The sequence below is a fragment of the Cinclus cinclus genome, chromosome 4, assembly GCF_963662255.1.
Source record: "Cinclus cinclus chromosome 4, bCinCin1.1, whole genome shotgun sequence".
NCBI lineage: Eukaryota > Metazoa > Chordata > Aves > Passeriformes > Cinclidae > Cinclus > Cinclus cinclus.
This window is the reverse complement of record NC_085049.1, coordinates 17,995,916-18,019,970: the sequence shown is the minus strand read 5'-3', so window position 1 is coordinate 18,019,970 and position 24,055 is coordinate 17,995,916. Positions and strand designations below refer to the sequence as shown.

Sequence of the window (24,055 nt, the reverse complement as noted above, 5' to 3'; positions counted from 1 at the left end):
TTATATTGCTCAGTGCAGTTGGTTTCACAGCACAACTTCTGCTTGTCTGGGGAGTTCTGCACTGGTAAGGGCTGGGCTAAGTCCTGTGCTGTGTAAAGTTTTGACTGGAAATACATTAAAACAGCTTACCTGGAAGAAACTTGCTCCATTTTGAGGAATAGTGGTATTTTGGAGTTTTGTTCTTGCTACGGGGCTGCACAGTGCAATCCTGCAGTGGGTGAAGAGTGCAAATCTGGCCACTGCAATGTCCTTGTCCTAAACTGGCCTGTGAGTGGCTTGACCTTCATTTTAGACCTTAGTTGAGGCTGTCTGGGAAGGTTCACAATTGGCAACAGCAGGACGAGTAAGATGTGGGGGAAGGTTCTCCCTCTCAATCCTTGTGTAGCCACTGCTGTTTCAGCAGCCCTGTTCCCTTCCCATCTCTGAAATGGGGCCATGCAATTGTTTCCATCGCACTCCAGAGTGATTGCTCAGCCCCATTCCTGAGCTGTCTGAGCAATGTGCAATCACTAGACACAGCCCCGTGAATCCAAGTGCTCTGTGACACTCTTGGAGATGAGAACAAATGCATCTTCACTGCAATAACTGCATAGAGGTCTGGGAGCTCTCTGGGATAGCATGAAGGGCTGTGCGGATTAAGCCTAAACATATTCCCCCCTCTGAGAGAGAGAAGTGTTGTGATGCCCGCTTCAGAGCTGAAAAATTTGAAATTTACAGTCCATGACCTGTCTTTGCTCTTGGGGCAGCAGAAGCACAAACTGTTTTCCCATTTCCTATTCTACTGTATTTAAAGTCTGTGGTTAAACTCACGTCAATGGAGGACTAGAACACTTAAGTTCTTGCCTCCTACCAAGTGCATAGAGACTAAAGAACATCAGTGACCTTTAATTTTCCACTGAAATTACTTTGGTACCCAGCTTATTGTTAACTCGTGAGTGGTTCTTTCAGTCATCTGGTAACGTGAGCCTGTCCAACAGCATAAAACACACACAACCTTAAGCTTCAAAGCTGGTTTTATCTCTGTCAAATGAAAGCTTCACTGCAGTGTTCACTGTAAAATATTTATTGTGAAATGGATAACTGGAGCCTTAAGGAGACCTTGAGTATATTGCTCCAGGTGCTTCATATTGCTGAGAAGTTGGACTTGATCATTGTTGTCTTCAGGCCCTGAAAGAAACATGTTTCCTTGGCTATAGGAGGAGAAAGAGGAACAATGATGCACCTGAATTATTAGCAGTAGGTGTGTGTTTATATATATTATATACATATCTATATACAGAGAAGATGAGGGGAGAGCCTAAGCCAATCACTCCCCTTAGCAATACACGTGGACAGCACAGTGTGGGAGGAGAGGGAAGGTTTCAGTAAGAACAGTAAACGCCTGCCAAACCCTGGGGTGTCTAGAAATCCACTGCCACTTTCCTGTTCGCTCTGTGCTCGTGAAAGGGGAGGTTGTTTGGATGTGGGCTGTGGGGGATCTTCCTTCTGTCTTCTTGGGCAGAGAAATCGACTTCACAACTGTTCTTCCTCATCTCATTCTGGCCCACAAGCAAACTGAAGAGCATTAAATCTCTGTTATTTTTCCACTCTCAGGACTGTGCTGAAGGTCTTGCCTTCAGCTCTCCCTCGCAGGAGAGCTATTTCTCAAGATAGCAGGGCCCAAAGCAGTAGTTTCTTCTTTATGTCCTATTCCAAAGTACAAGCCTTGGCATGAGTTTTGTGCTGAGCTCTCTAAGGATCTTCCAGAGCGCAGTTAAATCTTGCTGGTTGCTTTTGGCTGTTTCCCTCTTCCAGGCAGCACATGGTGTGAGTAAAGAAACTGTGCTTGGCACCTGCTCTGATGCCACGGTGCTTGCAGCACTAACGAGCTGATCAAGCAACTGGAAAATCACCACCCCACCCCCAGCAGCTGGAGCTCCTACAGCAGCAGTATGATTTAATTGTTAAATATGAAAAAAATCAGTCAAGATTGAACCTATTTCTGTAGATCTCTGGCAACTGCTTTCTCCTAACACATGGATATCATTTAGTTCCTGGAGATGCTTCCACACCCAGCCTCCCTCCTTTTCAGTTCTGGAAAGGCAGAGTATTCATGAGCTCAGTTTGGCCTTGCCATGTAAATGTCTTTGTGGTTGTCAAGTCCCCTTTGGACAAGTTCTCTGCTAAAACTCCCCTGTGGCTGGTCTATAGCATTGCTCAGTGATGCCTCACTTTAAAATACACCACAGCCTTGCAGTTTTGGGTTTGGAGCACCACCTGCAGTGGGGGTGGCTGGCAGACCCTTCTGTAACCTCCTGCTGCCAAATTCCTGCTGTGCACGAATTCCTGCAGTGTAAGGAAGGAGAAGAAGCCAGGGGAAATCGGGATGAAAATTTTTTGACAATTTGGAATAAATAAAGACTTCCTCCCTGATTACAAAAGCAGCTAGAAACATCTAGTTGAAATTCAAGAGGCTGCTTTGTAGGCTCACAAGCTGTCATGGGTTCTGGTTTGTCATCCCTTAGGAAATTTTAATCTTTCCTGAGCAGAAGAGGTGTGATGGCAGGTCTATTGGAAGCTCACAGTGGAACTTTCTTTCTTTCTTTCTTTCTTTCTTTTCTTTCTTTCTTTCTTTCTTTCTTTCTTTCTTTCTGAGGGAACGAAGACTCAACAAATCACTAACCCTGCAATGTTATTTAAACTGAATGATGTTGAATTAACTGCTTCATGGAATGGGAGACTGCAACTCCTGTTGCTGCTGAGGACCAGAGGTGTTTTTTAAGTACATAGCCTGTGCACCAGGACAGCAATAAACCCCATCAAGGTTTTCACCACTGTTTTAAGGGTTTGTGGTGATTCAGGGAATATCATGTTTAGTGGCATATCCAGACCTCATTCCACTAACCAGGAAAGCAATACCCTCCTGCGGCCTGTTAATTTAAGGTATTGATTTTGTTTGATTCTGATGAGTCACTGCAGATGCACCTCTCCTCTCTCTGTCTTTCCCTCCTTTCCCCATGGACCTAGGTTGGAGCACGTGCTCAAAGTCCCTTCTTTGCAAAGCCTATCACCTCAACAGGCACTGTGCTGTATGATCTGCCTTTCGTGGGGTGACTCACCAGCCCCAGGGGTGTTTGCACAGGTCCTTGTATGGGATTTTTTTAGGGCCAGCAGCCTCTGCACTGTTCACTGGCTTATTTCTCCCTCCCTTCCCACTGGGAGAGCATCAGTCATGCCTTTAACCATGTCCTTTCCCCCAGTCTTCTTTTTCTTCAGGAATTTGAAGAATGTTCATTTAGCATGAAAGAGAGACAGCTGATTTCCAAGGACAAAATCCTTGGTTTCTTTGGCGCCAGAAAGTAAGGAAACATTCATAAGTTGCCTAGTAAAGGCTTCAGAAGGGACCTGCTGTCACATGTGCTGCCACAATGCATCGCTGTGACTGATTAAAGGCTGTTAATTGTCCCAAAGCTGGTCCCTGTGTCGAAAGGATGAGAAGCCAAATAGTCCTTGTAGCTCCCATCGATCAGTTTGTCTGCGTTGTTTTTGGCAAACCAGCAGTTGACTTCCTGCTGGCCATTGTAGATCCTCCTCTGCTTCCACACGACAGGCACAAGCCGCCCCTTCACCTTCAGGGTGTTTGTGGGGTTTGCCTTCAATGCCTCAGTTTGGTTCTGCCCAACCTCCCGACAACTTGTGTTCAGGGATTCCTGAAGAAGCTTAACTTCGTGGCTCAAGAACTGACCTGCAAGGCAAGATAAAAGTCCATGACTGGCTGGTTTGTGCCTGTTTATAAATTGTTGTGGTTTGGTGGTTTGGTTTTGGGTTTTGTTTCTTTTTTTTTTTTTTGGTAGGATGCATTTGAGCATTCTTATCTTATGGATCTGTAAAGGGCTTCTCTGCAAGAGCAGGATGAATCTTGTTCCTGTGATTCTTTTCTAAATCCCACAAACACAGAGGTTAAATAATAAATAAATAAAATCTTTTTTTTTTCCCATGGGTCACTAAAGAGCTACAGAGGTGTTTTAGCTGTCAGTAGTAAGTTCCCTTCTGTGGAACATGGTTACTAGAGGTTAATAGCCCACACAATTTCCATTAGCAAGCAAAAAGTCCTAGGCCTGAAGATTCAAGTTCTCTTCCTTTGCCTTCTTGGGAGAAAGTTCTTCTAGGCCAAACCTAATGTGGATTTTGAGGTTGGTCCATGAGAATGGCCTGAGTCCAAAACCCCACTCCTAAGGGATTATCTCCTGCTTCACCTGGGTGTGCCTGAGTGGCACAGAGACTATGGCAGATGTTTTAGAGTTCTGTACCTGTACATGACCAAAAATATCAATACTTCTCTTTGGCTGAAAGAACACAACCATCTGATCATTACCTGAGCCTACCTAAAGCCTAGTTCCCTTGGTAGGTAGGGGTGGCTCTTCTTTCACTTCACATTCGAAAGAAAGGGGCCACAAAAAGTCTTGTGGAAGATTTGTTTTCTGTCTCTGGACTGGGAGCATCAAGCATGTGTATTCTAATAGTCATTGTATTGAGCAATCATTAAAAGAGTGGAAATGTGAAAAGCAGGCACAGCTGGGATAGGGAGAGATAGCTCCTTCAGGAAAAGACAGGAGAAGAGTTGTAGGTACTAGAAAGAGAGAAGTTGTTTGAGAGAGGATGTAAAAGTCTCACCTGGGAACTTTATCCCCACCTGCCTTGTTCCTTCCCTCCTTTCTCTGCTCAGAAATATCATTTTTGTCTGATGTACACCTCTGAACCTGAGAACCTGTCACTTACCCAGTAGCCCGTGGGAGTCAGAGGAGAGGCCTTTACTGTTGGAGATGTAGAACCCCAGGTGATTCCTCTGGTATGGGGCTGGCTTCTTGTAGTGATGGATGAGGATGACAAAGCTGATGGAGTCCCGAATTGTCACGGTGATGTTGGAATAGGCAGAGATGGACACCTCGAGGCTCCTGCTTCTCACGACAGCACTCCGGCCACAGGACAGCACAAGCCTTTCCCCATCATCCAGGATGACCCTCTTGGGTGTGATCTCCAGGTAAGACCGCTCTGGCTTATTGCTGAGGATGGTGATGGTGCTGAAGTAAGTCCGATGCTTCTTGTGGCCATTGGGTGGTGCGGGAGCTCCAATTAATTGCCCATTCACAGTTACACCTAGCAGGAAAGCAGTCAGTAAGTGAAAGCTGGAACCCAGAATCACAGAACCACAGAACAGTCTGAGATGGAAGAAGCCCAGCAGGAACAGGTCTATTGTCTCAATGACACAAGACTTGTGACAGAGGTTATGCAGGATCACCATCTCGTGCTCAATTATTTCACTTACCAGTATTCAAACGAGTACAATCCGTGTGTTATGAAATTATGACCTCATACAGAGCACATTAATTTACCCAAGCTCAGAAATAGTGGCCTTCTCTGCAGGCAGGTGCCTCCAGCCCCAGTAATCCTAACACAGTGTACAGATGCCACAAGAAGAACCACTTTTGAGTATTGTAAGATGCTGGTCCCACTGAGCAAATTAAAGCCTAAATGTTCACAGTAAGATTCCCAGTAATTTTAATAATTTTTGTGACCTATTGTCCATAAGACAGTGACTCATTTCCCACAAGCCTCTGAACACCCACTGAAGAGTGGCAATTATGGAGGAGGCTTGTTGCTAACACAAGCTAAACCCAAGCCATTAACACTGAGATGAAATTATCCCATTATTCTTGATGGGATCTCTTATTTCTGTCTTCAAAGACTCAAGGGTCTAGCACTACAGAGTCTGTTTTCCTCAAGCTCATTCTGCATTTGAGCCACAAAACCATTCAGGCAGCAGCACAGACAGCCTATGAAAGAAGTTTAAGGGAAACTTTGCCTGGAGCTATATCTTACTAAGGCAGACATGAACACAGAAATATGGGGGCTAGACCACTGCCACACAGAACAGAATCCTTACAACTTTATTTGGGGTTTTGTAAAACAAGCCTGTGAATTGTATCTGGTTTTGACACCCCTTTCTCCCTCTGTTGCCCTGAGCAGGACATAATCTGCTTATTAGCTGCCCTGCTTAGAATTCCAGATCGGATCAGACCACATTTTGGGCCCCAGAGGCTCAAATTGGCTTGGGTAAAGCAGATCCTGAATCATGTGGATTTTCTCAAGACTGTCATGACTCTCCAGCCAGTTTGGTGGTTTCTTTACTAAAAGAGTACAGTGGTGCTTGGTGAGCCTGTTTGGGTACTTTGCTCTGTCTTAAACCAAACAGTACAGTAAGTAAAGAGGGAAATTCCCACAGTAGAGCAATTTTAGTGAGTCCAAACCTTTTATTTGCAATCTGTGACTTTGTGACTGGGTGAAGTTGAACTATAGAAGCTTTTTCTAATTTCCTATCACTTCTTTGCCTTTGAGGCACCTTGGTGCTTGGTCTGCTGCAGGGCTGGCCTTACACTTTGATTTTCCTCCACAAGAAACTGCTTGACTTGGCTGCTCACCAGATTCCTTGTGATCAGAGACCAGTCGGAGAATGTCCCCTGGTTCTCCATCAATATTGAAGCAGACAGAGAACTTGCTGGAGGGAAAATCAATGACAAAGTGAGGGTCCCCATCCGCTGAGAAGACATGGAAAAAGAGATAAATGTGAGAGGTGCACACAAAACCGCAGTGTCCAAGATTGCAACAAAACTGCTGTTTAAAGTGTATTTGTCCCTGTTTTTTCTAAATCCTCCTGGTTTGTTGTTTTTAGAGGGTCAGATGGAGTTTGCCAGGAAATGCCAAGTTTTGCTTTGTTATTCACAAAGATTGTTTTGTTTTTCTCACAGAAGAGGTTGGGTTTTCAATGACAGCTCAAAACCCAAAACAGTCTAGATGAAAATCAGGATATTTTCTTCCCAGAATATAATTCCTGTGATTTATGGGAATTATCACGTAGGTGTTTTGAACTCCTCCATTCTTTCTAGGCAAGCTACATCCCCCACAGCACACAGAAATGTATTTTCTGAACAAGGTCTGCTGCATGGGCCCACCTCACACTGACCCTTCCTGGCCCTCAGTATCAGACTGGAGCAGTCAACAGCAGCTGTTGATCCCACAATCTTAGTTTTTCAACAATCCTTGATCTATCATCGACTATCAGCCAGCTTCCATTAATAAGGCAAGTCAAAAATCCTAGTTTCTAAAGTAAAATTGACTCTATCAAGAAAAATTCAAGTCAGAATTCTTGATCTGGATTTATTCTTCAGTGTGTAATGTATGAAAAGTTAAGTAAAGGTGCAGGACCAACAGGAAAATCATAAAATACTATAGAATTTTCTCTATTTTCCATCTTCAACAGTTTTTTTTTTTTTATATTTCAGCATTACTACTTATAAAAGGTTTTTAAACTATTTCTAGTACAGAGAGGATGTGTTTCTTTTCTCCCCTAACCTGCAGAAGTCTCAAACATGAGGATCAAGTGTTGCAGATCATCTGCCTTGCTCACACTACTTCTCATTACTGATTCTCTGTATTTTGGTTTTGTTTTCGTTTTCTTCTCTACTCTGTGGGTTTGACAAACAGAATTTTGGCTGTTCACTTGGATGGTTACACCACAGTGAAATGCATCAGAAGTTTCCATAAATCAGCCACAATTATTTTGCATTATTAAAGGCATGAAAACAGGCACTGACCTGAAGTTTTGGAGATTTTAATTCTCTGTTTATCCTGCCCTCTGCGTATACCTAGAAGTAGGGAAGAAGGCTGTTACAATTACTTACTGAGCAGCAGAAAGAGACATATTATAATAATGTTCCCCAAATATTATTCAGAGAGATAATGGGATATATTCCTGCAGCCAATTTAAGTTTCATGAAGAACACCAATTTTTCTCCAGTAGTTTCTACAGAGCAGTAAGTGCTTCAAGGGGGTGAGGAGCCTAAAAGATTTGCTAAAGGTTACCCAAGACCACAGTTAGCAAAATTAGTATGAAAACCTCAGCTTTACCCCTCAGTTCACTGTCTATATCACCCTTGTGCCAAAATTGGCCATGAGACATTGCCCATGCAAGAAGATTTTTTACCAGAACAAGGTTATTCTCTCATACCTGGTGGGGCCCTGTGCCCCTGCAGGCTCTGTACCTTCTCCCCAATGCCATCAGTAGAAGGGCTGATAAACTCCTCCTGAGGTGGCTCTGAGTGGAGTCCAGCCTCTTTCATCTTCAGAACAGTGAAGGGGGTAACAAAGTTGTAAGCCAGGGCCATTGACTTGGCTTTTTCCATCAAACTGTCCTTTTCCTGACTGTCATCACTCTTCAGCCGAGAGTTGAGCAATTCCTTGATGGTGAGATAACTCCATGCCCTCTCGATGTAATTATTGTCACCTTTGCCATCCTCCAGGCCGGGGACACCTCTGATGTCATTTCTGCTCAGCAGATCAATAGCCACATCTGTTTTGAGGAGGATGTACTTCTTGGAGTTGCTGGCAGTCACCTCCACGTGGAGTTTATCCGACGTGCGGTTGATGAGTTTGCCGGCTATGATGATTTCAGAGCCATTGAAGTAGTTGGGGAAGAAGTTCTGGGTGACCTGCTCCACATCATCTTCAGGGTAATCAACACGGATGTCAGACAGAAGGGGTGTCCCTATTTCATCATAGAACCTTAAAGACACATTTTTCACCTTTAGCACAGTGTGAACACACTCCTACACTTGTACACCGACAAAGACAAGGTCAGGTTATCTAAAATAGCTCCCAAGTCATTCAGGGACAGTTTGAGCCATCAGGAACCAAACTTAACTACCAGATCCACTCTAACTTGGCCCAGAAAAACACGATGGGAGGGGGTCTCTGCTTTTCAAAACCTGAGTGGACAAGACCCTGAGAAACCTCGCCTAAACCTGAAATTAGCTCTTTTCAGAGCAGGAGGTCCAATTACATGATCTCTGGTTGACATGATCCCTGTCAACCAGTATTATTCTCTGCCTCATTTTAGTCTTCACTGTTCTTTAGGCATCTAAACACAGTCTCTTAAGTATGTTTAGAATCATCGCAGCATGGCCTGGCAGTCACCTCCCTTCTACTATGGTTCCAGACTTCTGCAAGGAGATATTTGTGACCACTTACAAAAGTAAATTATTCCCAAGATTCACAGAAAGCGCCCCAGTTATTAAAAAGTATACTTAGACGAGATGCTATTACCCAAAGATTTCTAGTGGTGTTACACATGGTATCCCAGAGCCAGAAACTGTAAGGCCAAAATATTAGGTACACCAAAGCTGAAGAGATTCCAAATCAAAGCTTCTGAATCTCTGAATGACCCCTAGATTGGGTTGGTCAGTGTATGACAGGCAGGAATACAGTTTTCTGAGGGCCAGCAGAGAAAGAAAATCAAGAAGAAATCTCACCATGCCCCCCATAAATGAGGATGTTTCCAAGGAATGGAGGAATTCTAACTGCTATATGTAGGCACCCTGGCACAAGAGAACTCACTTCCTTGTGGCTGATTTTCTGTCGGAGCAAGGCATGGCTTTCATGGAACCAGGGAGGTTAAGCCTTCAATGCCTTGTTCACGTGACCAACCACACTTATGAGAACACCTCACCCTGGACAGCCCAGAAAAACTTCACAAGGCTCAAAGCCGAAGTTTACAACACTGTGTTTTCCCTACAGCAATATGCTTTTGAAGGTTCCTCCCAAGCTGCTCCAAGAATGCCATATTTCCCATTCAAATGCCAAACTGCTCATCTCCTGGAAAGCCATATGAGTTTAATTTGGTAAATAAACAAAAAATTGGCCTCAGCCCTTTTTTAACTCAAGCTGCATTTATTTGACACATCTGGTTAAACAGACTATCTGGAAGCTAAAGTCACACTTTCTGCTTTATTCTCTCTCCAAGGGAAGCCAAAGCCTAAACTGGTTGACTTTCTTTCAAAGTTTGTCTGAGCACCCATTGTCTTTCATGCAGAGACCTCACCAGATTTAAAAGCATGACTAAATTAAATTTCAGAACTCTCTGTAAATTAACTTCTGAGTCATAACAAATGGTAGAGATACACAACCTGTCTTAGAGTACAATTCAAGGAAGTATCTGAATAAAAATACAACCCGCTGAGAATTAAAAAAAAATTACATTGGCACCCATTTAGGTTTTCCCTCTAACTGAGGTTTGAATTGGCCTCCAGCAGTGATTGTGCCTCTCTGTATAAATTTGGCACCAGATGCCAAATGGGTATGCCATGACTGAGCTTGATAAACAGTGAGCTGTTCATCAGAGAGAGGTGTTTGAACAAGTACTTGCAGCACTGGGCTCCTGCAGCCCAATCCATGAGAACATCCTCTATTTGCCAGGGAATGCCACTTGCTATCCAAAATACATGTCCTAAGGAGGAAATGATGTGGGTGGAGTGACAGATGGAACTACAGAATTTAGTTCAGAAGGAATTCTCGTCCATGCATAACTTCCACAGAAGGCAAAGCCCTGGTGGCAAGTGCTTGGATTTATTGCTCCAGAGGAGTAAGGCAAGAGGCAGGAGAGAGGTCAGTACTCAATAACTGTCTCTTTTTGGTTTCTGTGGTTAAAACACTAACATTTTGTGAGTGAAAGCCAACATTTTTATTTGGAAATGCTAACACATTGCCAAACATTTTGGTCAGAGATGTGGTCACATATCTTTCTGCTGTTCCTTACCAGGGTCTCCCCTTGGACTACAGCTCCCTTATCACAGAAGAGGAAGATAATCTCTGGTCCTACTGAAAGATGAGGATTTCAAGAAACTTATGAGGAGTTTGGGTAACAAAAAATTAAGGAGGAAATTAAGTGACTATATGGTTATCACAGGAATGATCTTAGTGTGATTTTCAAAGTCAAGCATTTTGACTTGGTGACTTTTGATCTTGGGCAAAAAGTTATCATTTCAAAAAAATGAAGAAATAATTTTTTTTCTCCAAATTGGAATCTTCATTTTCATGATCCCCCTCCATGCTGTTTATGTTGGTGATTTGATGTGCTAAATGCACCTTCTCCCACCATTTTTACCTGTGAGGAGTTGGGACCTGTGCTCCCCCCAGCTCTCTGTGTTTACATGTCCAAAACAATGATCTGAATTAGGCAAACAAATGCCTTGTTCTGAGGGGCTGGGAAGTTCCAGTACATCTCAGGGGGTCTGCTATGAAAATGGAAATTTCTGGGTAGCCATTCAGAGTATCTGATCATACTCTGCCTCTCCCAACCAGAGCTGAGCCTCAGGGAAACTCCAATATCTTGCCATGTTTCATTAAATGATTTTCCACCCCAAAACACTTTCCCAGAGAACCCAAAGAAGAGAAAAAGCAGAACAAACCCCTTGAGGTGGCTGGCTGCATCCTCATCCTCCTGGAAAAGCCTCGTCATGCCACAGTTCTCCAGTGCCATCCTCTCCAGCAGCTTGTGGTCCACGTCGTTGCCAATGCCGATGGTGAAGAGGCAGAATTTGTCCCGGATGGCATCCTTGGTGTTGCTGAGGATTTTGGATGACTGTGTCTCCCCAACAGTCGGCCTCCCATCCGTGAGGAAGATGATCAGGGACACGCTCCTGGCGTCAATGTCATTCTGAGCAATGTAATCATTCAGCAGCTTTGCCCCAGTCTGCAGAGCCTCATTAATATTAGTCCCTGGGAAGGTACCAGAATGATTAGAGATCATTTCTCCTTTTAAGAGTGGTATGAATAATTTTCCTGAGCTCCTTTTAGTGAGGTGGCAGCCTCTCTGGACATCAGGATGTGCACTTTCCTCCACATGAAGTTGCTCTAGCCCTTGAATTCAGTTCATCTTTGTTACTCAGCACCAGTTTGGCACAGCTGTTTATGGTCTTATGAACTGAATTATGAACTGCAGTTTGTCATGTGAAATTGCTGTTGAATGTCTCAATGTACAACAATCAGCCTGGTAAACAGTCATACTACGCGTGCCTGGTACAAACAAAAATTATTAAACCTAATTACGGGACTCTCCCAGGTGTTATCTGAACTAGGAAAAGTTCTGCTCATTCTTTTTTCCTGAAGGGCACAACACTTGGAGTCAGGAAAAAAGCCTTCAAATGGGAAAACAAGCAGATGGGTTTGTTCTTCACACGCCAGAGGAAACAAAGTTTAAAGGGAAGAGCTTGGTTAGCTGAGGAGTGTGTTTGCACAAAACAACTGGCTAGTGAAGAATAGAACTGCCTGAAGTGAAGTGGGAGGGAGAAAACAAAGTAAATGAAGGAACAGATGTACATTAGGATAGGCATGAAAAGGATCCAAGCCCACTGTGTGTTAAAAAAAAAACAAAACAAAAAACAAGGAAAACAGGAAAATGAGTACAGTATTCCCTTTTTCCACATATTTCTAGTCAAAGCACAGAGGGATTGGCTGTGGGACCTTTGCAAAATCAGCACATCAGGGTTAAAAACAGCTCTTATAAAACAAAGCAGATGAAATGGGTTAAGAGCCATACACAGCTGATTCCTGGGGGTCTGGAAAGGGAGATCTAGGAAGGTTATCAACAGGATGTGATAGAAAGTCAGCCCATGCAGCACATACCTAGAAACTCCAGTGACTACAGCAAGACAAGGAACAGGAAAGCAGCAAAGACTTCTGAAAAATCCTCAAAATCTTGACTCTGTCTTCTGCAAAATGGTTCTCAACCAAAAAGCCAGCACCCAAATATCTCAACTCTCTCAATCTCTAGGTAGATACAAAATCTCAGAAAGAACTTTTTTCCCAGAACCAGAAGAAAAGCATGTCATGTAGCAGAGTGTGTTATTTTATATTCAGTCGTATCATAGAACTACCAAGCACTGAAAACTGCCTTTTGCCACATGCTCGGGTATTTAGCAGCAGGATTTTTCTCCCATTTCTTTGGTGTGTAAGTACAACAGAGAGGTGTAGCCACACCATGTTCTTTGTGTGTGTTCATGTTTACTGGAAGATACTCAAGGAATAGCAGCTTTACAGGGAAAACACAGAATTAGCCAAAACTGAAGTACCTGTGGTGGAGCATCACTGTACCTTCCTGTTGAGCCACAGTCAATAATTTCCTTTTACTTTTGTTCTCTGGCAGGTTCATGGGCAAACCCAGCTGGTTCTGCACAGCTCTCTTGGAACTTCAGGAGTAAAAGGTTTTGTTCTCTGAGTCTAGTCCCACTGTTGGCAATTGTTTAACTGGGCAGGTCCCCTCACCACTTCCTAAGCAATTCCTCCCACAACACAAACAACACAGCCAACCATCCTGTTTGCTGTGTTTTTCCATCAGAGGGTTTCCTCTCAGCCAGGAGTGGTCACTGCCCAGGGGCAGCCATGGGAAGGCTCTCCCTGACCTTCAACCAGCTGTGACTACTTCCATGGGGAAGGACTTGAACAGGTCATTTTGCAGCTCTCTGGGCACAGCTGCAGGAATATGTTTGATTAAAAACCTCATGGTAGTTGGAAATTTTTCTATACTACTGTCCATGGCCTCACAGGAAACCTGTGACTCAAATTAAAACTCATGCCTGCACTCTGCCACTCTTCTGGGGTTTTCTCTAGCCGCTTCCCTCCAGGCAACAAGACACAAGCAAAAAGGGCTGAGAAATTATTAAATATCATTTTGGCTGCTCCTTGGTAGAGACAAGAAGACAGTACTAGGTGAGAAACTAACTCCTGCAGAAGGCAATCCCACATCCCACAGCATGTGCTCCATCCCTGGGGTTTCCAGCCCAGACAAAATCATGAGGCTGCTTTCACAGAGCCTTTCAGAAACTATACAATACTGGCACTGTGTGTCCTTTGCCAGGGTGTGTTTACATCTGTGTCCTCAAGAAATAACCTTGGAAGCTTTCCCATTCTGAGGGTGTCACCAGATAAATGAGAGAACAGAATCAAATTGGGTTTATATAAGTATATAGAATCACAGACTAATTTTGGTTGGAAGGAACATTTAAAGGCCATTTTGTCCAAAACCCTGCACTGGGCAGGGTCTGAGGCAACCTTCCCATCATGTATGTTAATAAAGAACACATAACTCTGAGTGGAGATGAAGGGAGCCCCTTGTCCCATTACCTAAATCCCAATGTCTTTTTATCCTATATGTTCCAGGACCACATTTACCACTTTCTATTCTTTTGCAGTTAATAGGATAACACAATTAATCCCATCTGTATCTTTGATCATACCTCCAGTAGGTGACATGTTATGGATGTACTTTTTGGCATCCCTGATGTTATTTGGAGTAACTGGCACCAGCCTGTCCTGCTGCCAGACCTTTATGCGGTTGGAAAAGCCAATGATATTGAAGTGGTCTTCAGGTCTTAGGTCCTGGAGAATTGTGAAGAGAGCTTCTTTGGTCTAGAAAGAGAAAAGAGAGCAACAGACACAGCTGTCAGTGTTTTAGTGGGCAAGAATTTAGTTTTTAGATGTTTACTCATCTAGGTATTTCTACACTACCAGTTTGGCTGATGAAGAAAATTGGGATGTCCTTCCCTATCTCAAGGCCTGTGGTGATCTCTGTGGTGCCAGGGGCTGGTCAAATATGAGATGAAAAACAACTCTTGCCCAAAAGGTCTTGTGAAGCACATCTAGACCTAACTAAGCTTATAAATCACAATTAGGATAAAAGCTCCCGGTGACTGGGAGAACCATGTTCTAAATTAAGGGATAGTGAATAATAACGACTAATAACAAGGTCTTAGAGTTTGTCTAATGCCCTCTAGACTGGCAGTAAGCTGCAAGTGGCATATATTTAAAATAGGTTACTTATAAGTTAAAAAAAACCCTGTAAGCATGTCAAAGGATGCACATTCTGTGTTCATAATTAGGATACTATTTACTACATATACACTCTAATGAATAGTTTCAGCAATCAATAAATGTTTAGGTTAATATATTCAATTAACTAGATGTAAAAATAAGTCCTGAATAGTCATTGCAGATTCTACCTGCCAGTCAGTTTTGTCCCAGGCATATTATCTGTCATTAATATGCCAACTGTTCATCATCCTCTGTACACAGAGGCAACCACAGTGAGGAAAGCTGGTCATAGGATGAGTTCTTAGCAAGCAGATTAAGGATCCTGGGTTCTGGGAAAGCCAGACCACAGAAGGAAAAGGCAGGAGGAAGACTGTAGATGTGTCCAGCTCCCCACAGTGTGACCAGCTTGGATTTAGCAGATGTTGTTCACATGGAGACAGCTGAGTAAGACTCAGAGAAGTTGTCCTCTGTCCATGCAAACATAACCTGTATTTGGATGCAAAACACATGGGAGGAATATGAGGCAATATCTAAGCAAAGGAATCGGCAGATTCTCAGCTTAGCCCCTTCTTGGCCACCATTAAGCTTCCCAAATTCCAAAGAAAGCTATGCAGGAAATAATATGGTGGCTCATCAGCATTTAAAGGTTCTTCTCATGCCTGTCAGGAAAATATGTGAAGGGCTTGTCCAGAAAAAATTATAGAAGTAATCAGCAGTGCTGGAAACCACATAAGCCTAGGCCTGATGTTGCTATGTAAAGAGTTTGGAAAAGGGCTCAAAGGACTGATCAAGCTGTGTCATCAATATCCCCCTGGATTCTGCATGGCAGATGATGATGCAATGATGCAACTGCAAACAAATCTAATCCTCACAGCTGGTGCCTTGGCTCCCAGTCCACCTGAAATTAAGGGGAATATTTCCCATAGCTTCAAACATTCTGGAGCCAGGTCTGCAGACTCTCCCTGCCTGTTTCTGTCCCCTGTAAAAATAATTTTCCTCTGCAGGGATCTCAGGATTAATTCATCCATTTGCTTAGCTGGAACATTCCTCCACATACCACCACTGTTTCACAGACAAGAATATTAAAGCAAATGCTGGTGGAAGAGATTCTTTCAAAGAGAAGGGGAGAACCCTACTAAGTTCACATCATGATGTGCACCTAATAAACCTTCACAGAGGTGAATTCCTGCCCCAAACATGGAGGCTGCCTCCAGTCTGACAGTACACAGAAACTGGCAAAATTGGGCTAAATAATCAGTTTTTTGGAAAAGGTTTTACCCACTCTCATCTCCTCTTTTACAACACCCTTTGTATTGTAAAAATGCTTCAGATAATGCATGACATCACCCTTCAGAGACACCCTCCATCCACATCCCATTTTACAGAGAGGAAAGCCAGGCTGCTTTTGTAATTATGTCAAGGTCAGAAAGTGAAAGGTTCCCAAACTGAGAGCCCTCAGTTCAGTCAGCCAAACCATCCCAATATGCACAGGCAGCAGTCACACAGTGGAGAAAAGGACTCTTGGATTTATTCCATGATGACAAGGTTGGCCTAAGTATTTGTCCCTCAAAAAATGGATCAAAGTAAGCAGAAAGTGAAAATGGAGAACCTACTATCCTGTTTGTGAGCAGGCCCCCATGCCAAGCTCTGCTGAAGGAAATTTGGGCAGGGTGTTAAAGCAAGGAACAATGAGACCACAACGGCTCCCTACATACACATCCCCCCTCTACTCCCACAAAGGAGAGAAACAGAGGCTCCTAGAGGCAATGATTTGAAGAAAAACTCCCCAAATCTCATTATCTATATCACAGCTCTGATTATAATTAACACTGCTTGACCTCTCCCATTACAAAACCCCTCTTTTCAGTTTTTTTTTTTTTCCAATTCTGTGAAACTGCCCTTTTCTCAGAGGGATTTATTGGGCGCAAATAAGCTCTGCTGTTTCTGAGAACAAGGCAAGAGGAGAAATAATCTTGCATTAGCCTACTTGCAGAGAGGCTGCATCTCACTTCCCTTGTGCTCACAAATTCCTTTTGACATTCTTGCCTGTGTTCAGCCAAAAGAAAAGGAAAGGAGAAGGTAAAATAACACAGCAGAAGTAGCTTGATGTACACAGCATCCAAGCTAGAATTGCAGAAAGGACCAGGAGGGAACTGAAACAGACATTCCCAGGAAACCTAGCACTTCCCCACACCCTCATACAGGGGCCAAATGTGGGGCTGAGACCATCTCTTTCTCCCCTTCTTTCATTTCCTCTTAGCTTTTTGTCTCATTTTTGTCACTCCACAGAGTTTGAGTCAATTTTTCCCATATTTTCTGTCATATTTTAATGGATATGCACTGACAGACTGGACTCTGGTGTCTGTATTCTTTCCTTGCCTCCGCAACTTAAATTAAAACCCTTTGAATTTATGTAACATGCACACAAACATATGTACAAATGTGCGTGTGTGCACATGGTTTTGCTCCAAAGCAAACACAGTAAGGGAGGCCATATGGTTCATTCTCCTGCAGCTTTTACTCCATCCACAGTAAAAATAAAGGGTGGGATTCAGCTTTCCCAGATCAGTCATCAGAAAACTGGGCATCACATCTAATCCTACTCAAGGCTGGGGAAGCCACCTCCAGGGAATAATCCATGCCATCTGTTTTGGACAGGTTTTAGGATGGGCTGAGTCACTGTCTGGAAGTGCCTGTCTCCAGGCATTGCTTTCAAGCAGAGAAAGTGGACTCACCTCAAGAACCAATCCTGCCCCATCCTGAGCATTCTGATTCTTACTGGAGCCAAAAGGAGCTGAACTGTCTCTCCACCTCTCACAGAGTGCTCTGAATCCCCTGTCTCTTCCTATTTCCATCTCTTCCCAGCTCATCAGGACTCCCCAGTTAGTCCTAAAGACTGCAATCCTCATGGGGTGGCAGCAACACACTTTGCTCCCTACCAGCAATCCTCACCCACTAATGGTTTATGAGAAAGATGTGACTTCCCTCAGAGTGCTGGATATCATTCAGGAGCTGGCAGGCAAAACCAGCTTTTAACAAGGAGAATGTTTTGGTAAAAATGCACTGCTTGAAATCCTGAAGGGCTCGGCTAAGACCAAGTGCAGTAGGTGCTCAGCCCTCTCCTCCCATCTCCACCAGACCCCAGGCATGGCTTTGCAAAGCTCTTCTGGCTGCAGCATCAGCTGGGTCACAGCAGCAGTTTCTGCTTCTGTCCCTGCTGCTCCCCACAGCTGGAACTTCTCCTGGCTCTAGGGAGCCAAGGGCTGTGGCTGCCATTGGATTCCCCAACTGCTCTGCTGCCAATGGGGTCCTTGCAGTTCCACTCCCACCTGGCCCCAGTGAGTCATTCCACTGAAACCCCTGCCAAAGAGGCAGACAATTAACCCTTTCTACCCTGGTAAGGGCCAGGTTCCTCCATGGCTGTGCACATGATGCTGGTACATTTTGGAGATAAGCTGGACCCACTCACACTGAGGAAAAAGAGTTTAGGGATCCAGTGCCTCTGTGCCAGGTGCTGCAAGGTGAAATACTTTTCCCAACATGCTTGTCTGGGTAGGTGCATTTGGAGCAAGGATTAAAGCAGAGGATGGCAGGAAGTAACAACACAGAACAGCTGAATAAAAATCCTTTCTTGCCATTTGGGAATGGTTTGTATGTGTCAGAGTTGAGATTTAAAAGAGGATAACTTGGTGGGGGAAGATTTCTCTGTTTCCCTCAAATTAGCACAGATAAAATTGAGTTGAGAGGTGGAGACTGAATTGCCACCGCATTTGAGATGAGGATTTGTGCTGGTGAATGAGTTGCCAACACAGTTGGGTCCTTGGGATTGAAATAGCCACCTACAGGGCTACAGAATATGACCCCCAAACCTGGAGCAGTACAGCCCTGGTCTACAGCTGGGGACAGGTGAGGTGACCATGACTGCCAGGGAGTGACCACAGTTTATGTCTGTGCTTTATGAATGATGAGACAAGAGCTCACAGTGTCTAAATTATTGGTGTGCAAACAGTGTCTGCTCAAGCCTACAAGGCCAGAGACAAGCCAGCTCCCAGCCACCACTCTGGCCTTCCTTGTCACCTCTTTGTCACCGCCACACTGACACCTGGACATGCAACACAGCTGCTGCTTGTCTGGCTCTTGCTTGCTACAAGCCCTGTATCACAGCCAAGGCGATCCAGAGCTGTACCAGTCCCAGCAATAGCAGAAAGAGCAAAACTCCCTTGGCTACACTCGAGTTTGGCTATGGTTTGTCACCCTTGTACCCAGCCCTTGGAGTTAGCTCTGACAGACCTCATCATGCTTGAACACTGGTGGAGCAAAGCATAGGAAGATACACGCTCTTATGGGAAAGCTGAGAGCCTTCAGCCTTTTTTTGGGTCAAAGATCTGCCTCAAAAACATCTGGGATGATGTCAGACCATCTGGGCACCTTTTAGGAGGAATCTGAGTCCCAGTGACATTTCTTTCACAGTCCCTTGCTTGTTGGAGGAGCAGGGCGAGGGTGAGGTCTGGGTACCCTGAGAGCTGTGCAGCTCACAGGGACACAATATGTGGTTGTTAGGAACTGTGGCACTGCCAGACATTGGCCCTGCTGGGCAGCAAGGGGAGAATTCAAACACCTCATTAAAATGCGTATCCCAAGCCCACGTATTCACACTTTCCATGCCCTTAGGAACAATTCTGAGTGCTTCATCCGGCCACCCTCGAGACAGATGGGCAGCAGGACTTCATCACCAGTGAAGTCATCACAGCCTCTTCCAGCTCAGCCAGCATCAGGGAACTGCTCAGGATCAGCCAGTCTAGAAAGCACTGCTAGCAGAAAGAAAAGCATTCCTAACCACAGCCTTTGGAAAACAGGACCCACTGACAGGAAGAGATGCACAAGAACACCCTACAGAGAGCTGGCCTGAGGCCATCTGCACCCATGGGCTAAAAGATCCCACAACTAAAAGACAAAATTTCAGCACCCTTAGCCCTTGCAGATCCCTTGTGAGAAACCAAATTTGACAAGAAAGGAGCTAAGGCACAAGATGTGAGCTCAGAATCAAAGTCACACCTGAAATAGTTCTAACATGGTCAGACAAGGTGCTGCCATAGACTTGATTTGGGTCCAGAGCCAAGGGGAATGCAGTGGGAGCACCACTGCCACATTACAGGGAGCAGCTGAGCCACAGAGAGAGCAGAGGTTTGGGTTGTTCCTGCTGAGGTCGGAAGCCACATCACATGAGTCTTGCTTTCCTCTGCATCCCAGTGTCCCTTCTGCCGACATAATGCTGGTCACATGTCACCTTCCAGCAACAGGGACTTCTGTACCAAAACCAGGGGTTAACCCAGAAGTGTATCCTTGGATTGATTTGCCTTCCTGCATCCCACTCTCAGAGAGGACAATTGACCCTTTTTGCTACCTCAGGGAATGTCCTGCAGTTGAGGAACTGCAACTGCCCCTCTCCCTGTCAATGTATCTTTGTGTTTTCTTCCTGGCAGACAAAAATGGCATAACCAGGGAAAACTCCTTCGCAATTCTGGACAACAAGCATTTTGTTCAATACTGACACAGGCCTGTGATGGGAAGGAGTTTGAATATAGAATTCTGGACAATAAAGGTCTGTCTCCAGTCCATGGTCCAGTCTCCCCCTCCTGAATGTCCCAGATCCTTTGCTGGTCACTTGAACATTGCTGACTCCCTATATGGCCTTTAAAAAAATTGCTTTGTAGTTTTCCAGGTTGAAAAACAACCATCCTTTAAAACAAATATTTGTTCCTATTGCCTTCTCTGAAGAAGATTTTCCACTTAACATTAAGTAAAACACTTAGCTCCACATCCATTTAGGTCACTTAAGCACTGAATTTTTGGTCAGTGGATGATAAGACTGTCTGATCAGCTGGGGTAACTCACTTGTCTAGCACCCAACAGCATGGTGAGGATAAATACACAGATGAAAGACTAATCCTATGATCAAAAGTTGATCTGATTTTTCAGGAACTGGTCAGAGGGCAGAGTAGATGCTCAGTCTTTGCAATCTCACTGCAGCACTGAGGATATGAATAAAGATTTAAGGAGGTAAGTTCTAATCAGCACCAAGCATTGTTACTTGAAGCCCCTATCCCAGTGTAGAATGGATTACAGTGGGAGCAGTAAACAATTCTGTACAGTAAATAAGGCAAAGGGAAAAGCTCAAGGGCTGCCCCCCAGTACTATACCAAAATAACCCGACTGGAAACAACAGGGCCCTGTGGGCACACAGCCAGACTGACACAGCAGTGTCTGAAGGCTACATTCTTCTCTTGTGCTTAGCTCATTTTGACTGGAATCAGGTCCCATAACATGCCCGTCGGACAGTCAAACCCCCCACCCCATCAGCATGGCAAAAAATTTCCATGGGATTAGCAGCAAAAAGGTCAGCACCAAGGGAAAATTGCCCCATGTCCTCAATGCAGAGCTTGACATCTCTCCCTCTGCCCATCCTCAGAAGATGGAGTTCATCCCAGGGCACAAAACTGTTCCAATAATTGGGTACTGTAATTTTCTGTCACACAGATCAGTCCTAACACAGTGCTGGGAAGAGCTGACATGCCCAAAAGCTGTCCATAACACATCCCCTCAATTTCAGCAATCATTAACTGTTGTGTTAGAGAGCAGGAATTGAGCTGAGACAGATAATCATGCTCTTCCTACTGATTACCCTCATCCTTCATCATGTAGCCACTTCACAGAGTGGGTGTCTCAGCAGCCAGAAGCCTGCCAGGTTTGAAGCTTTCTGGCTACTACTCAGAACATCCCACCCACAGGTGTAACCTGCTAGGAGAGATGTGCTGCTCCTTCCTTCCTTCCTTGTGACTTCCTCATTTTCATTTCATTTTACAAGATATGCAGTAGGGACTTTACAAGAGGATCCTAGTCATAGGACATGAGGGAGTGGCTTTAAATTAAAAGAGGAGAGATTTAGATTGGATATTGGAAAGAAATTCTTCTCTGTGAGGGTGCTGAGGCACTGGCACAGGCTGCCCAGAGAAGCTGTGGCTACTCCTTTCCTGGAAGTTTTCAAGGCCAGGTTGGACAGGGCTTGAAGCAACCTGGGATAGTGGAAGATGTCCCTGCCTATGGCAGGATGTTGGAACTGGATGATCTCTAAGGTCCTTTCCAATCCACACAATTCTGGGATTCTCTGATCTCCAGTGAGTGAGGGATAGTGACAATGGTTTCTTGGTTAAAGCAAAGACCCAGCACTTTTGCTCAGGGTTAGCATTAAGCAATGCAAGAGCACTAAATGGTTCCTTAAAAAAGCAAACTTCCCAGTTTTCCTACATAAGAGACTGCCACAGGGCCCTCACAATCCTCTAACACCTTCCCCCATCCAATTTTCACCATTTCCAAATCCCCTCAGCATCTCCAGGATCCCCACTCCCTCTTGCACATCTCTGCCTCCAGCCCTTGCCCTGTCCATTTCCATCCTAAGCCACTACCTCAGGCATTCTTCACCCAAAACTCTGCAGAGAAGAGAGCAGATGTTTTGGAGAAGATTATGTCACTGCATCAGGGGTAACTACCCAAGCAAAAGCTCTCTCCTCATGACACAGCATCACATCCCTCATTTCTAAGGGATCTCAGATTACACTGTGTGGACCTCAGAGCTCCTGTGAACACTGTTTGATGGCACTAGTACAACATGGAAGACCTCATTCCAGCAGGATTCAAAGTGAGGTGCCACAAGCACTTCTGAACTTCAGTTGCTCTCCACAGCCAGAAACAAATGGTCCCAGTTGAGCAATGTGCAGGACACACCCTGATTTAGGGTGAAGGGGCATTTGCTTGGAAATAGCATATTTTTGTTGCTGCAAACAGTGCTAATCTAATAACTTCAGCCTTGACAAAGATCTGGTGTCTTTTAGACTTGGGGGATCTTTGTACACCCATAAGTCCAGACATGGGTTTGCCAACTAAAGAGACAAGATTCTGCAAAGAGACAAGCAGAGACAAAGAAAATAACCCACCTAAATTCACCTAACACATCCATGATGAAAACACACATAGAAGCCAGGTCTGGCTTTCCAGGTGTTGCTCCAGCAGCTGGATAAAACACCCTTAATTCCAGCTTGGAAAGGACTACTAAAGAATGATCTTTCACTTTGCTGACTTTTATGTATTTGCCAGAGCCTTGAGGATACCAAGAGGCTTTAATGGCTCTGCCCAGCCCTAGCTGGGGCCTCCACCCACTCTCCTGCCCATTTAAGTTCCAGCCTGGGCCCTCATCCCAGTCTCAGACCAAGAGCTGTGCTGTCTGTAGCCCTGGTACATAAACCTCAATGACTCCAATCCATGGACTGACTTCCCAGCTCCATTTAGCCACTTCTATTTCACTGCATCTTGTCTGGTGGTCACTGGGCTGTGTCTGACACATCAGCAGCACCTGTTTCCAGCTCATCCTTTGATGAACTCAGTGAAGGTCCAATTGAAACATTTGGGAGAGATCTCAGTGTCTTCATGAGTTTACAGTTCAAGCCTCAGCAAACTCTATCCTCACCTTTGCCTCCTATTTACTCCAAACTCAATTAAAGGACTTGCACTTTATAGGTGGTCTGGTATCTTCTGGGAAATTTTGTCTCTTCTACTGCTTCAGCATGAAGCAAAAACTGGCTGTAAGTCCTAAGACCAGAAGCAGATTCTCCCTTTCTAAATACCTGAGGACATCTTTCTCTGAAGGTTGCTTGTTTCTCTGCATGACCCTGTCATTATTTAAAAGTGTTAGAGTTAGGCAGATTATTTTTCTGCATGACAAGTACTTGCATTTCTCTTGGAAGATAAATTATATTTTTATTTTCTTAGAGCAAATAAGGTCTACATTTTATCTGATGTTGTATTTACTGTGGGAGTTCTTATATCACATATTCACACCTCCTGAGAGGACTGATATAACATTGCTGTGGTGTATTCCTGAGCAGGAGGCAGCTGCATGGGTTGTTGGTGCTTCAGACAGCTCTCATGTGTTCTCTCAAGTTGTTTCTTTCCAACAGAAATGGAAAACCTGACAAAACTTTCCTCATCACAGTAGCTTTGAACACTCTGAAGGCTGTAATAAGAATTAGCATTTTTTCCAAAGTTCCCTGGCGATTTAAGGTTGTTCTCCTGGGCAGCAGTTGTTATTTGGACTAACAGGCAACAGGCTCACAGCCAGCTCTGCAGCAACCAGGAGAAGTCAGAGGAGTTTGGAAGGAGAACACTGAGTGAAGGTGCTTGTCTGCTCCTTCAGCACCCTGAAATCCTCGGGGCTGTCTGTGCTGAGGCACAGAGGTTGAGGGGTTGGGCACATGGGGCTCTCAGACAGGCTCCAGCAGCATGAGTGACCCAAGGGTACCAACAGTGTCCCATGGACAGCCAG

The 24,055-nt window shown here is 44.5% G+C and overlaps 1 protein-coding gene across 1 annotated transcript in view; it reads right to left on the bottom strand.

The window, feature by feature from the left end:
• Window positions 1-3,425: 3,425 nt before the first annotated feature.
• The window catches only part of ITIH5 (inter-alpha-trypsin inhibitor heavy chain 5), a 40,955-nt gene continuing 20,325 nt past the window's right edge, over window positions 3,426-24,055 (bottom strand). The window contains exons 8-14 of the mRNA XM_062490863.1: window positions 14,106-14,277; window positions 11,280-11,589; window positions 8,045-8,598; window positions 7,632-7,682; window positions 6,459-6,575; window positions 4,759-5,136; window positions 3,426-3,724 (exon numbers count right to left, since the gene is read on the bottom strand). Of these exons, the coding sequence (XP_062346847.1) occupies window positions 3,426-3,724; window positions 4,759-5,136; window positions 6,459-6,575; window positions 7,632-7,682; window positions 8,045-8,598; window positions 11,280-11,589; window positions 14,106-14,277 (1,881 nt within the window). The remainder of the gene's footprint in view (window positions 3,725-4,758; window positions 5,137-6,458; window positions 6,576-7,631; window positions 7,683-8,044; window positions 8,599-11,279; window positions 11,590-14,105; window positions 14,278-24,055) is intronic.